Source organism: Lipotes vexillifer, unplaced genomic scaffold (genome assembly GCF_000442215.2).
Source record: "Lipotes vexillifer unplaced genomic scaffold, Lipotes_vexillifer_v1.1 scaffold675, whole genome shotgun sequence".
Classification (NCBI taxonomy): domain Eukaryota; kingdom Metazoa; phylum Chordata; class Mammalia; order Artiodactyla; family Lipotidae; genus Lipotes; species Lipotes vexillifer.
In genome coordinates this window covers 797,610-812,884 of record NW_006794000.1, presented here as the reverse complement: position 1 = coordinate 812,884, position 15,275 = coordinate 797,610, and the positions used below count along the sequence as shown (strand labels likewise).

Sequence of the window (15,275 nt, the reverse complement as noted above, 5' to 3'; positions counted from 1 at the left end):
CTTTCCCTAACTATATTAAAAATCCAGGTAGCTGTCTGCCTTCTTAGAGCATACAATCTTGAAGAGAAGACACACTGATTAGATAATTTAAATGAGAGAAGAAGGAAACAAGAGAAAATATGAGTATGATATAGTTGTTTAGGGACAGCTGGTAATGGTCATAGTTTACCCAGGAAGCTGGTGTGGGATATATTGTGAGGGTGATGCTCAGAGGACACCAACCCAGACTTGGGAGAAATGTCCAGTGGTCAGATGAAACATATTAGGTTTTTAAGAACAGTGGGTATTTTTTAACTGGACTTTCCTGAATCCTCTCCCGTCTAGGAAAGGAAAGACATAAACTGAATACCTGATATGCTAATTACTGTGCAAGGCACATTGTATACATTATCTCATTTACTTTTTGCAACACTAATGTATAGTCATCAATTCACTCATTTGTTCATTCATTCCACCTACTTCATGATAGACACTGTTCCAAATAATTGTCCTCTCCCTTTCATGTATGCACATGCAGAATGTCAAAGATACTAAAGTAACTTGTTCAAGATTTCACAACAAAGTGGCAAAGCCAAGGTGCAAATATCTGTAGAACTCAGTGCTCTCACACTGCCTGATGAGCTAACTTTGAAGAAGTGGAGGCAGTTTTATTACTTTTTTTTTTTTTGCAGTACACGGGCCTCTCACTCTTGTGGCCTCTCCCATTGCGGAGCACAGGCTCCGGACGCGCAGGCTCAGTGGCCATGGCTCATGGACCCAGCTGCTCCACGGCATGTGGGATCTTCCTGGACCAGGGCACGAACCCGCATCCCCTGCAATGGACTCTCAACCACTGTGCCACCAGGGAAGCCCCAGTTTTATTACTTTTAAGAAACTCTTGGTGAGTTGAGCCAGATTTGGTCACTACAATACTTAGCTCCCTGATTCTGCCATCTCTTTGTTCCTTCATGTTCCATTTTCCTTTACCCTTCCTTGAATTATCAGAAAACAAAGGTGGAGAAGAAAACGTCACAGAAGTATAGAATCAGAAGAAAGAGGATAAGGAAAAAGGAAAGGAAGAAAAAAAAAGAAAGACGGGAGGAATACAGATGAGGGTCATTGATTATCGCCTGCCTTTTATCAAGTCACAGGAAAGCACTGAAACTTCACTGATGACCGTGTCTGTCCAAATACATATCTTCTGAAAGTTATATTCTCTTGTCTGAAATTACCCAATTAAAACATTTTTAATTTGGTCAAATGATTAGCCTGTATTAGCCTACATTTTATTTTTTTAAATTAATTTATTAATTTTTGGCTGCATTGGGTCTTCATTCCTGCACACAGCCTTTCTCTTGTTGTGGTGAGCAGGGGCTACTCTTCCTTGTGATGCATGGGCTTCTCATTGCAGTGGCTTCTCTTGTTGTGGAGCACAGGCTCTAGGAGTGTGGGCTTCAGTAGTTGTGGCTTGCGGACTCTAGAATGCAGGCTCCGTAGTTGTAGCGCATGGGCTTAATTGCTCCTGGGCATTTGGGATCTTCCCAGATCAGGGCTTGAACCCGTGTCCCCTGCATTGGCAGGCAGATTCTGAACCACTGTGCCCCAAGGGAAGCCCCTATCCTACATTTTACTTGCAAACACCCTTAGGAAAAGAACACGAGAAGCTGTTACATGAAAAATTAATTCACCCTAATATAAAATAAATGATCAAGACTCCCCAGTGAGACGGCTCATAGAATTTGTTTCTAAAGGAAAGATATGTGATTAAGTCAGAGTGGGGCAGGGTGGCTGGATTCTGGTGGGTGTGGATGTTCTAACAGGAAAAGATGATTCCCTAGAAAAGTGCAGGGCTAATCTAGGTGGTGTATGTGAAAAGTTGCAAGACCTAGTTAGGCAGGGGACATAGGAAAACACGGTTAGCTTGTGCTAGAAAGTTGCTGAAGAAAGCTGAAATATCCTTCAAGGTTTCTATGACTTTTATGGCTCATTATAAGTAGTACTTTCATGTAGTAAATCATTCCTCAGTAAATGGTTTTTAATAAGTCAATGAATAATTGAAAATAAAGGCACTCAAAGATAATAAAGGAGGAAGATTAGGAAAGTAAGGTGACTTGGTTATACTCAGAAAGTAAATTAATTTTTTCACCATATCACCATAAACTGTAATTGTACCACCATTTTTATAATACAAATACATGATTATAAAGCATTTTGCCAACCTTAAATTCCATTGTTTCATTTAATGTTACTTGTCCATAGTTCCAGTTTTCTCCATAATTTCCTTCCTTTTGGAAAATTGTCTTCTCCATGTTTTGGCCATTGCTGATATTAATGCTTAGGTTATAGACATTTTCACCATACATATAATACCTAGTTTGGAAACAAGCAAAAATGAATGGATTCCTACAACATTAGAATATATAAATTTTAGGGTTCTTCTAAACTCAAATACCCCCTTTTATCTTGGGTGAGGGAGTTGCTAGAGAAAAGGAGGGAGTTTCCCAGTATTCTGCTACTTTATCAGCTGGAAAAGTAATGAATAATACATTAAAACTTGGGACAACACCTTAGTAAAATTTGAGCCTGGCAACGTTACTCATTAAATAAGATGTTACTTAACATGTGTTTATAACATACCAGAAACTAAGGCAGACTGGTTCCAAAGTGGGGTCCAAAAGGAGACTTAAAAGTCCTACTCTTTCTCGTCTCCCTCCTGGTCCAGTTGGGGTGGAAATGTAAAATCCTGTAAAAACGACAAAAATTGTTTACTTCACTTAACTATTAGCATATTCGTTGTGTGAGCTATATCATTCATAAGAAGGAAAGCACAACTTTAAGATGAAAATATAAGGAAATGTATTTAGGTACAGTGGAAAGGACAGTGGACTGGCAGCCAGAAGACAGCTTCCATAACCAATTGTTATTTAAGAAAATCACTTCTCAACTCTGGACTTCCCAATAGCCTTGAATTGGAAGGATATATCAAAGTCTGAGTTACTATGAGTCCACATGACTGTTTCATCATATTATTATGTCCAAATACCACTTTAATTCCAACTTATTAGATGTTTTGATTAATTCACTCCTTTAGAGACAATCAGTCCATTAAGATATTAAGTTATGCTGGTGGACTAACGCATGATATAGGCAAGTAGTTAAACACAAATTCGAAGGAAAAGTTAAGTGTTTCAAAGATAGTCAGTTTTTTATTCCATTGCCTATACTGTGTTTCTCTAAATAAGAAGTGGCCTGATTTTACAACGGTCTTATCTTCCATATTCCTTTGAATGATAACTAGTCAGATCACAGAGGAGCAGGAAACATGCTAATCCACATAAAAGCTTTCTAAATAGCTCAAGCCACTGCATAAAGTGCTTTCTGGTCTGGAATTCATTCTTACAGCCAATGATTTGAGTCATCTGAAGTGTGGGAAGAGTTGTTGGGATGAGACCTCTTGAACGTTTCCTTAGGCAGATTTAATTTTTTATTTTTAGTCTGCAGCTCATGTATTATGACAGAAAGTAGGAATCATGAAACCAAATATGATGTAAAGCAAATGAAATATTGTATAAATTTAATTTTATTGGAATGTAATTTTTTAATGAAATGCTGGAATTTAGTGATTATTTGAAAGCAATCATCTTCTCTCTTGTGCTTTCAAACAGAAGTGTTTTCTTTTTAGGACATTTTCATAATTTCAAAAAGAAACCCATGCCCAATTGCAGGCACTCCCCATTCCTGTCACCCTTCTTCCAGCCTCTTGCAGCCACTAATCTACTTTAAACCTGTAGACTTGCCTATTCTGAATAGTTCATGTAAATGAAACCATGCAACATATGGTCTTTTGTGAATAACTTCTTTTATTTAGTTAGTGTTTTCAAGGTTCCTCCAGGCTGTAATGTACTAGTGCTTCATTATCTTTTATGGCAGGATAATATTCCATTGTAGGCATATATCACATTTTAAAATTTATCCATTCACCAGGTGGAGGACATTTAAGTTGTTTCTGCTTTTTTGGATATTTTGAGTAATGCTGCTATCAACTTGTTTTTATGAGGATGCTCATTTTCCTTTCTCTTGAGTATGTACCGGGGAGTAGAATTGCAGAGTCACGTATTTAACTGTATTAATCATGTTAAACTCTATGTTTAACCTTTCAAGGAACTACAAGACTGTTTTCCAGAGTGACCACACCATTTTACATTCACACCAGCAGTATATGAATATGAGATAACCCTTGTTATTGTCTGTTTTTTTTATTATAGCCATCTTAGTAGATGTGAAAAGTAACGAATTGTAGTTTTGATTTGTATGTACCTAATGACTAATTTAATGATGTTTAATTTAATGATGTTCAGAATCCTTTTATGTCATTGGCCATTCATATATCTTCTTTGGAGAAGTGTTCAAATCCTTTGGCCATTATTTGTCTCTATTATTGAGTTTTGAGAGTTCTTTCTATATTCTGGATAAAATTCCCTCACCAGGGAATAAGATTTTCAAATATTTGATCAAAACATAAAATTTTCTAATAGTTTATCCCATTCTGTGGATTATTTTAAAAATTTTCTGATGGTATCCTTTGAACCACAAACGTTTTATATAGAAATTTTTATAGTCAATGCTATGTATAAAATTCAGATAGATATATCAATGCATATTTAGATCAGTGAGGCAAAAATTATTCAGAATGAGTATTTTATCAAGGTGAAATCATCATCAAATATCTTACTAAATGTAATATATGCACATCATTGGATTTAGATTGCAAAAGGTAAAATAGAAATGAATGTATATTTAATATTTTATAGTATTAACATACTACTTACACTTTGTATAGTGCTATGATATTTCATGAGTACTTATTTTAGCCATGTAGTTAGTGTTCAATTATTCAACGCAATAAAAAGTAGTATAGATACAGAAGACATATTCCAGAATCGACTCTCTAAATGCCCAACTCCAAGTCCCTTTTGAGTTGCTTAGAGTATAGTTCTAGAGGAAATAATTAAAATGCCACTGAATGCCATGAATAAGTACTGAAATGGCTACCCTATTCAGAAATATTTCTAGTTAGCAGCAATTATATAACTTAAACACACATCATGCTCCTATTTATGTTTGGCCATGTTCACAATCAATTAGTTATAATTAGAAATATTTTGAATTTACTGTTTACCCATTAAACAGTAATAAACTTGGGGTTTTCAGTCCAATTAAGGTATCGTGATGTTATGAGCTTTGTATCATTGTTTAGATAAAAAATTAATTATGTGGACTGTAATACCTTATGAATTTTGCATAAATAAATTTAAAAAACACAATACACTAAATATCAGATAGAATTGTGCATTTTTGAATAAAGTAAAATGATATATTCAATTATTATTCCTATGAAATGGGTTAAATTCTTTAGTTAACAGATTAGAAGAGGAAGGAAATTCTTCATAAAATTATGAATTTCAAAAGTAGAGAATTATAGTTGGCATAAAAATTTACTTAGTCCAACTACCCACTGTCCTTAAATTTCATCCACATCATTTTGCCTATGGGTGTCACGACCTCTGTTTAACATATATCAGATGCAGCATGAATCATTGCATTTCAAGGCAGCCCATTCCATTTCAACATGATTAGAAAATTCATTTCTTTTTTAAGAATAAGTTATTGTGCACCTATTGTTTCTAATTTTGCCTCCTGGGCTCATTAGGATAAGATGGATTTATGGTAGCTCTACAAATATGTAAAGGCCACTATTATGACTCTCTTGGTCTTCTCAAGATTATCGGTCCTTTTTCCCTTCAATGATTTTAATGTGGCGCAATTTCAGTTTGATTCATCTGATAAGTTCTCAAAGCTGTACATCCAGTTGGTTCTACTCAGAACCAACTCAGAGTATGGAAACTAGAAGTGCACACAATATTTCTGCTGGAGTATTTCACCAGGTGGAGGAGTAGGAACATCATAAAACTTGGGACTAAGACTTAAGTCATCCCATGATAGTCACTATCTATTTCCAAGTGTGTCTCACAGTACTCTGACTCCCCATGAGAATTCTTCATCACTTACCTCATTGTTTAATAATGCTTCCTTCTGTACAATCTAATCTGTCCCTATTCAACATCTTTCACCATCTCTTTGTTTCCTACTAAACCAACAAATTCACTGTGATGTTTGAGGCCTCTGTGCTATGAATTCACTATCCTTTTCTAGCCATAGTACTTGTAATTCATGTATTAATATTGACATGCAACACTCCTACAAAATTAGATTATTTTAATTTTTCCATCACCGAGAAATTTTATAACTCTTGGGGTCTTTTTTTCTGTTTTCCTGTCCTTTTAATTCTCCTTACAATTGTACCTGTCAATATCCTACAAATTTTTTGAGGTCATTTAAATCAAATTAACATCTCCTTCAGAAAACCCTTCTTGGTCTTTCCAACTAGATATAACCCCTCCTTTGGAATTCTCAGTTGCACTTGTACTTCCCTGATGTCACTTATTGTATTCTGTGTTGTATTGTATTTATGTTTACATGTGACTTTTAAAACTTGCTAGAAATTTGGAAAAAAGAAAGACAAGGTTCATTTTTGAATTCTCTATATGGATTAGCTGAATACTGTTTAATATATTCTTGTTACACTAATTCAACTGGCTTTTTTAATTTTTAAATTTATTAAAGTACTGCACAAAATAAATGATTAAATAAATATTTTCCATAACCATATGGGGAATTATATGGTTAAATGATAATTTCTTTTTTTTTTACATCTTTATTGGAGTATAATTGCTTTACAATGGTGTGTTAGTTTCTGCTTTATAACAAAGTGAATCAGTTATACATATACATATGTTCCCATATCTACTCCCTCTTGCGTCTCCATCAGCTTTCTTGAAATATCTTTGAGAGCTCTTGGAATTAATCGCAGAGTCAGCTTCAAACCCAGAACATTTTGTAATTTAAGCATTCAGTGAGCCTTCTCTGTGAGCCATAATGTTTCTCTTACAACTTCTACCTATCCCTTTTTCTGCTTATTTCTCTATGAACTGAACCTAACCTCTGCCTCCAACAGCCCAAATAAAAAGAAGTGCTGGACATGTGCTGATGCTGATGTAGAGATAGCAGAAACTGCAGGGATGGCAGGACCTTCTGGAAACTTGGAGGTCCCTCTCAAGAAGAAAATAAGCTTATATAAATCACTTTGTGAGTTTGTGGGTACATATAAAGTTAATTGAATCTGGTAGATAAATATTGAAAGGTTTAGATTGGAGAATGGTGCAAATTCAGTCAGATTCTATCAATATTAAAGAGTAATATTATTTTCTGAATTTCAACATCACAGGAAAGATAAGGAAATAAGGACAATTTTACTTTGAAACACTAAAATTCTACTTATTTTAGAATAAGGTTATAAGCTAAATAAAATGCAGATATCCAAAAGACTTAATATACTTTTGAAAATTGAACAGTAGTATTTAGAACAATATCACTGCCAATTTGTTTCTGTTGAATACATCTGTGGCATGAAAAGAAAATAGTTATAATACCTAACATTTATAAAGCATTTTTCATATGCCAGGTATTTTCCTAAGTTTTTTTCCAACATACTAATTTAATGTTCATAACATGCCTCCAAAGTCAGGTTCTATTATCATTGACCCACTTTCCAGATGAAGGAACTGAGATAGTAGATAGATAACTTGTCTAAATGGCAGAGCTCAAATTTAAACCTAGCTATGATTTCAGGGTCTCTATTTTAATGATCTTTACTATTACACTATGCTAGCCCCCAGGTGTTAGAACAATTATGATTTCACTGAGAAAGGCCAATAAAAAATGTTTTCTTTGGCTCCGTTAGCTCTTTTGTGACTCTTCCATTTCTTAAGTTTTCATATGTTACTAACCTCATTTTCCCTGAACGTCCTGAAAAAACGGGCCACTGCTGAGCACCCCAAGATGCTGCCCTGTATCAAGGCTACCATCTCTGCCAATTCCCTTTGTTTCTGAGAAGTACAGAGAAACTGAGCATTGAAAAAACAGAGATTCAGGAGCCGATGCTCCACTAGGAGAAACTTCTTCAGAAGGACTCAGAAAGTTAAGGGACTTGGATGTTCTTCCCTAAAGCAATGTTAATTCAAAGTTTATCTGTTTCATATAGACTTTCCTGTCATTTAAAGTGAAGGTAAAAAACCAAAAAACCCTGCATGGGTAAGAGGAACAGTGGGAGAGATTTAATTCCCTTCCATCTCAGAGGCAGAATGTTCTGACACATAAAAAAGCAGGCTGGAAGAAAAATGCCCCTTGTGGGGGAATGACTGGTAGGTTATGAAACCACTGGTATGAGAGTTGGAAAGGACCTATTAAGGCCTCTCATCCATTCTCATTACAGTGCTGCCTCTGGTGGGCTCTGAATTGCTCTAACTCATCTCATTTTAAATAACTCCTGCTACACGACTTTCTCCTGAGACTCCATTTCCAACCCAACTATTTAAAACCTCCACCTGACATTCAACCTCTTTCACTTTGGTCAGTTTCATTTTATTTCTTTCGTTATTTAATCTGTTGGCAAGCTGAAACCATTTTTCTCCTGTAACGTACTTATAGTGTTCAAATATCAGTGGAATTATTTTTTTCTCTTATTATGATGACATGAAAGGAGAAAATGATAATTTGAACATCAAAGATTTCAGCTATGTAAAAGCTAACTGCCATAGTCAGTAGATATAAATGCTTTCTGCACTTTAACTACTCTTGTTGAAGTGTGGTAGAGACATTTTTTTTTTTTTTATTACAGTTAAGGAAAAAAATTGGTCAAATTATTTGACTGTTTTAGGTCAGGATTCTTTAGAGGGTTGGGTGATTATCACTTGGGGTTAGTCTTCAGCTGTGGAGATTACTAATTTATCCATAGAGGATCAGGTTCTGGAAATCACTTATTCAAAAGAGATAAATTATGTATGAGATGATGCATGTCATAATTTTCAGTATTAAACATGTAGGTCTAATGAGATTGGCCATCTATGCAGTGCACATTTTTTGTCTATAGGTCCACACTAGTAACTAGTTTAGCTGGATCCTGTTAACTTTACTTTCAGATTATATCCAGAATCTGACCTCTTCTCACCATATCTGAGAGTCCCATGGCCTCTTTTCTGGATTAGGTGATAGCCTTTCACTGATCTCTCTGACAACACCTTGCCCTGCCATAAAATATTCTACCAGTCAGTGTGAATTCTCTCATTCCTACACTTAAACTTCAATAGCTCCTAAGCTATTGGTTGGGGAAAAAGCCAAAGCCATGGAAGACCTGTTATTATCTAGGCCCTACTGTCCCTATTGATTCCATTTCAGCCATGCTGGTTTCCTGGCCTTTCTTCAAGCAGGTCAGGCATGCTCCCTTTAGAGCCTTTACTCTGCTTGTTTCCTCTGTCTGGAATAATCGATATGGCTAATTCCTTCCATTCCTTGGAAGTTTTGATTCAAATGTCGCATTGTTTCAATGATACCTGAACTGATGATTCTATTTTAATTTGCAAAAGCACCTTAACACCTGCCCTCCTCACTGACCTTACTAAGCTCTGTATTTTCCCAGACTACTCATTCACATTAAACAGACCCCCAAAATGTAATGACTTGTCATACATTTTCTGTTTTTCTTTGCTAAAATATGTGTTTTTGCTAAAATATGTGTTTTTGCTAAAATATGTGTTTCACGAGAGCAGAAAATCTCTTTTATATTCACAGATACATTCTGAGGCCTTGAATAAGGCCTGGGTTCAAAAAATACTTCTTAAATAAAGGAGTGAATAAACACGTTGAGAGGAACTTTCAATGATTTTGTGGGGAAATAGATTCAAATTAGTCACATTTTATTAAGAAATACTTTCAATTTGAAGTATTATGATGAACTGTATTTTATTATTCTGAGGATGTATTTTCTAAGGAATCAGGATTACTCAGATACATTTCTACCATGAAAAAAAATAACTTTTTAATGTACTCTTACTAGGTGTCATTCACAATTGACATTAACTCAAGCCATTTACTTTTCAGTTTATAAAAACAAGGATATTGATTTTTGTAATATAAGGGGCTATTAATAATAAATTACAATGCACATGTGCTCAGGCTATTATTATGTTATAAGCAATTTCATGTAGTCAATCACTTATTTAGAAATGACTTACTGAATAAAAGTTATAGACATTCATCCATGTATTTAAAAATAATTTTACATGTTAGATTCAGGCACTGAGAATACACCAGCAATTCAAAGATGAAAAAGACAAGATTCTTGTTCCTGAAGAGAACACTGTGTTGGAAAGAAACAAATAAGTAAGCAGATATAAGGCCATGTGATAGGAAAATCAAAAGAGGTGCTTTAATGTTTAACGGAAAGGAAGATTTTAACTTGGAGGTTTCAGAAAGACTTTGTAGAAATGGTAATGTGTGATCTGTGTCTTCAATGCCTAGAACCATACCTGGTTAGAGAGTAGTTTTAATATGTGCTCTTTGAATTGAATTGAATTCTCGTTGGTAAAAAGAGATACTATAGGATAGATTTTGTCTAAGAAAATTATCTAAATGCATGAATTTCTATTCTGTCCTTTTCCTTACTTTGTAAGATCCATATTACTTCTAGATTTGTAATTAGATTGTATTTATTATTATGAATACATGCTTCCAAGGTTTACATGGTTGGTCTTCTCACTATGAGTTCCTTATCTCCTGATAATTCCCAATAATTTCTGGTCTTCTCAAATTTTATTGTCTCAATGTTAATGTCTCCACCTGAAATCCAGTTCTAATATCCCACTCACGTGAAAAATATACCTACAAAACACCACTTTTCCCTTGGGACCATGCTTTAGAATCAGCTCTTCCATAGTTTTTCTGCTATGGACTGAATGGTTCCCCCACCCCCTCCACAATACGTTGAAATCCTAAACTCCAATGTGATGATATTGGAGATAGGTCCTTTGGGATTTAATTAGGTCAGGAATGTGGAGCCCTCATGATGGTGTCAATATAAGTGATCTTATAAGAAGAGACAGGAGAGAGCTCTCTCTTATGTTCTCTCTCTCTGTTATGTGAGGATACAGTAAGGAGACTGGTGTCCGTGAACCAAAGGAGGGCTCTCATCGGAACCATACCATGCTTGCACCCTGATCTCAGACTTCCAGTCTCCAGAACTGTGAAAAATAAATATTGATTGTTTAGGATAACCAGTCTGTGGTATTTAGATATGGCAGCCCTGACGGACTAAGAAAACTTATCAGAAGAAGTAAACCTGCCTTTTTATCTGTATTTCAAAATGGTATGATCTTGATCTACTGAAAATTCTAAAGAATTTAAAAAAAACTAATAGAGTTAATAAACAGTTTCAGCAAGGCTGCAGGGTACAAGATCAACATACAAAATCAATTGTATTTCTATACACTAGCAATGAACAATCAGAAAATGGAAATTAAGGCAGAGTAGACCAAAGTTCAGAACAGTTATTTACCTCCTACAAGTCCCCTTAGTTAATAATAAGTGGCAAATCTAGGGTGACAACCCAAGTCTCTTTGTCTCTAACGGCCTCTGTGTACTTTTCAACATCTCATGAATATATAGGGTAAAAAATATATTTCTTGAAATACTCTTACTTGCATACTTGATTACCGTTTTCATTAAAATTCATTTATCAGTCCATGATAAAAAAAAAAAGAAAATCTGAAAAGACTGTCTTACATTTAATACTGCTCACTTTGAACTATAGAACAGTGCATGACACTTTTCTTTTAGTTTATGAATTAAATGTGAATTATACCTGAATCATTGCCAAAAGTGTGGTCAAAATTTGGACCAGTAGAGGGAGGAAAGGTGTTTCCCTGAATCCTTTCCCATTCATTGTCATCATTTAGATCCTGGATCCAGAAACAAAAGCCATCTTCAAAATTACAGCTGATTTTCTCATAATCTGTAAATTTAAAAAAAATAATAAAATATTTCAAATGTAGTCAACAATATGACTAATTATAATAGATTGAATTGAAAATAACATAAACTCACACAGTTTATAATTAAGTGGCATGCACAAAATCATTTTTAAAATTCATTTTAACTGTTTAATTCCATTTAGTTAAAAAAAAACCCACATCATTTTGTTGCCAACTGTGTTCTTATGTTTCCTATACCCCATTAGGGCTTCAGCAAAGACAAGCGTCTTGTTCTTATTGTTCTTTAATTTTTATATCTTACCTCTGTTGGCTTACCCACATAAACTTTGTCCCAAATTTTTTGCTCTCCCTATTTATTTACTAAATTTAATACTCTGATCAAAATTAGGTTGATGTGGAACATTCTCAGAATTAGTTTTATGCTAATTTTTAAGCTTTGAATACTTGCAGTATATAAAAGTTTAATTTTCCTATTGATTTATAATTTTTCTCAAATTGGTTATTTGATTGTTTTGAAGAATGTGAGCCATTTTCTAATTTCTCATTTCTTTGCAAGTATCAAATGGAGAAAGGTATACATAAGGAGATACTCATTAAAGAACTTGCATAATGAAACAGATAATGACCCTGTTCTAAAATATTTGGTCCTGCTACTTTTAAAATTCCATTACAGTATTAAAGCACCTGAAGATAGAAAGGCTAGGGAATAAACAATACTTACTATTAAGCACTTTGCTGTTAAATGCAGTGTATGTTGCATTAAAGCCAATATAATCATTTTCAACAGATTGTATAAGAAAAGTGGCAGTAACTTGATTGGAAAAAATCCTAATTGTGCCAGGATTCTTTGACCAGAGAGAAGCTACAAAAGAAAATGAATGACTGTTATGTGTACATATATATCTATTCACTAATCTATTGATCTGTCCATCCATCCATCTATCCATTCATCAATCAATCTATTGATCTATCAATTGATCTATCAATCTTTTTATCTGATCCTACTGTTAACTAAAAGCATTAGTCCTATAATTAATTTATTTAAAATAAATATCTCTTGTCCTATAATAATAATGTTTCAAATTATTACATATATTTGTGGTTTGATAAACTATATTTTCATTTTTAATTGTTAGTTACATACACTGTAAACACATATTAAAAAAAGATCCATTCTTTTACGGAAAAAATTCTTCTAAGAAACATACAAGTTAAACAGTTATAAGACAAAACATGAATTTGATTCTATCAGGTATTTCCCATGCCACACTAACAGAGGTTAAACTCGATCACAATAGTAGAAATAAGGGTATTTCTTTGACTTTCTACCCATATAGCTGTAGGACCTCAAAATAATCCTAGACAATTTAAGGATTGTTTCTACAGATATTGATCTTATCTCTTTTCCATTTTAATTCTAGCTACAAAATATATTATCTTTCTAGATTTTTTATTTTCAAGGGTTAATATAGTACTTGAGAAATAAGAAGTACTCACATGGTGATTTACAAAAAAAGCATTGTTATATAAAATTTGCTTTTATAGAAATTTATTATTTAGCACATACATTCTCAAAGGGGGTGATATTGCCTCTTATGTGGTAAAAATTTGTATTCAGGGACAGAAAATTCTTAGTTTTTAAATTTATAAAGTCCAAGATAGCCGTACAGTACATAAACAGGTATAGAGAATATCTGAAAGATTAAAATTTCATGGGGAGCAATTAGGGGAGAAAAAGGTCTAAAAGTTTCTTAGTGGGAGTGATAATGAAAAAAAAGGATAGGAAGCAATGGGTTTGCATTTCAGTTCGACAGTTTGAACTGGGTATCAGATTCAAGTTTATGAAAGGTATCACGCTTGCAGATTGAAGACAAAGCACCACTGTTAATTATTGAGTTCTGAAGAAAGATACTTTCATAAACTACTGAAAAATTCTGTGCTTACCATGTAGAAATTAGTGAAAAAATGTGATTACATGCATGATAATTTCAGTAAAATCTAATGGAAAGAAAACCATGAATAAGCATTGATTTATATTTTACTCTTTTCCGCAATAAAGTTGTATTTCATTCTTTCAGTATTTTCTCATGAGGGACTACATTGGTTATTTAGATTCCTTCTATAAGCATATGTAACTGTGTAACCCAAATGGTTGTCATATTTAAAATCTTTGTAGTCCATAAATGTCTAGTTGCTTAAAGCATGTGAATATTCTAGAAACTTTGCTTCAAACCTATCTGCCTCTCTTTCTTTCTTTTCTATAGCAATGGAGTTTTGCGGGGGGCATGACTTCTGGTAGGATCTGAATGTGGCTATTGGTTCAATGGCATCCTTCATGGTTGTGATGTGTTGGATTCCCATGTTGTCTAATGTTATTGCACTAGTCTAGTTAGTCTGAGGTTTATGTCCTGAGATTCATTAATACGCTTCAGTTACACATAAATTTCTAGAAATGGTGTAGAACATTTGCATCTATCGAGGGTTTGTAAATCTTTTATCAGATTCTTAAAGTTGTGACTAGAAAGAGTGCCAGAGCCACAGATGCAGTGGAGAGAATATTATCTTATGCATCCACAAAGGTAGTAGAAGACAGTGGTTAAAAACATAGGCTCCAGAGTCAGCATGAGATTCATTTCTGGCTCCACGTCTTATGAGACTTCTCAGTGCTTCAGTTTCCTCTGTTGTGGTATAACACCTTCCATAAACATTTGTGATAAGGAGTAAATAAGTAATTTCCACATGATAGAGTGACTGGTATATAGTAAGTTCTCAGTGAAAGCTAGCTATTATTCCTTGATCTGCTCAACTGGATTGTAAACCCTGAAAACGCAGAGACTACATTTAACGCTTTCTGAGCCTCTGCCATTGTGTCAGAGCATGGGAGACTTTTAATCAATTTTTGGATGCATGAATTAAGATGTGAGTAAATATAGAAATAGAGTTTGCCTACATAAAAGGGTCATAAAAGAGTCAGGGCAGGAGTTGAAGGAAAAAAACAATTTCCTAATAATTTCTAAAGGCTGGATTTTTCTCTACCTGACACAAGAAAGCTTTAAGCAATAATTCCTTAAGAATATCCAGTGCCTTTTACTAAAAAACAATATTGCTATGGATATTAAATTTGTCAAGCAGCCACACTTGTATGAATTAACTCATTTGTCTTCTAACAATAAAGGCTCTGGTGAATAAGTTTTGCAAAAGAGGAAAGCTGGGAAGCATAATTAAAATTCAGGGGAATTTGAGATGAGGGCAATGGGCAAGTATAACAGACTTTCCACAGAGTATAATTCAACAGATCTAGCTCAAAACTATTTATTTTATCCTATTCATAAGAGAAGAAATTCTGCAGTT

The 15,275-nt window shown here is 34.2% G+C and overlaps 1 protein-coding gene across 2 annotated transcripts in view; it reads right to left on the bottom strand.

Moving 5' to 3' along the window:
* TMPRSS15 (transmembrane serine protease 15) overlaps positions 1–15,275 on the bottom strand; it is a 129,620-nt gene that overhangs the window by 67,788 nt on the left and 46,557 nt on the right. For both annotated transcript variants that reach the window (XM_007466971.1, XM_007466972.1), the window contains 4 exons: positions 12,646–12,786; positions 11,795–11,944; positions 2,617–2,722; positions 2,199–2,349 (listed from right to left, as the gene is read on the bottom strand). In XM_007466971.1, the coding sequence (XP_007467033.1) occupies positions 2,199–2,349; positions 2,617–2,722; positions 11,795–11,944; positions 12,646–12,786 (548 nt within the window). The remainder of the gene's footprint in view (positions 1–2,198; positions 2,350–2,616; positions 2,723–11,794; positions 11,945–12,645; positions 12,787–15,275) is intronic.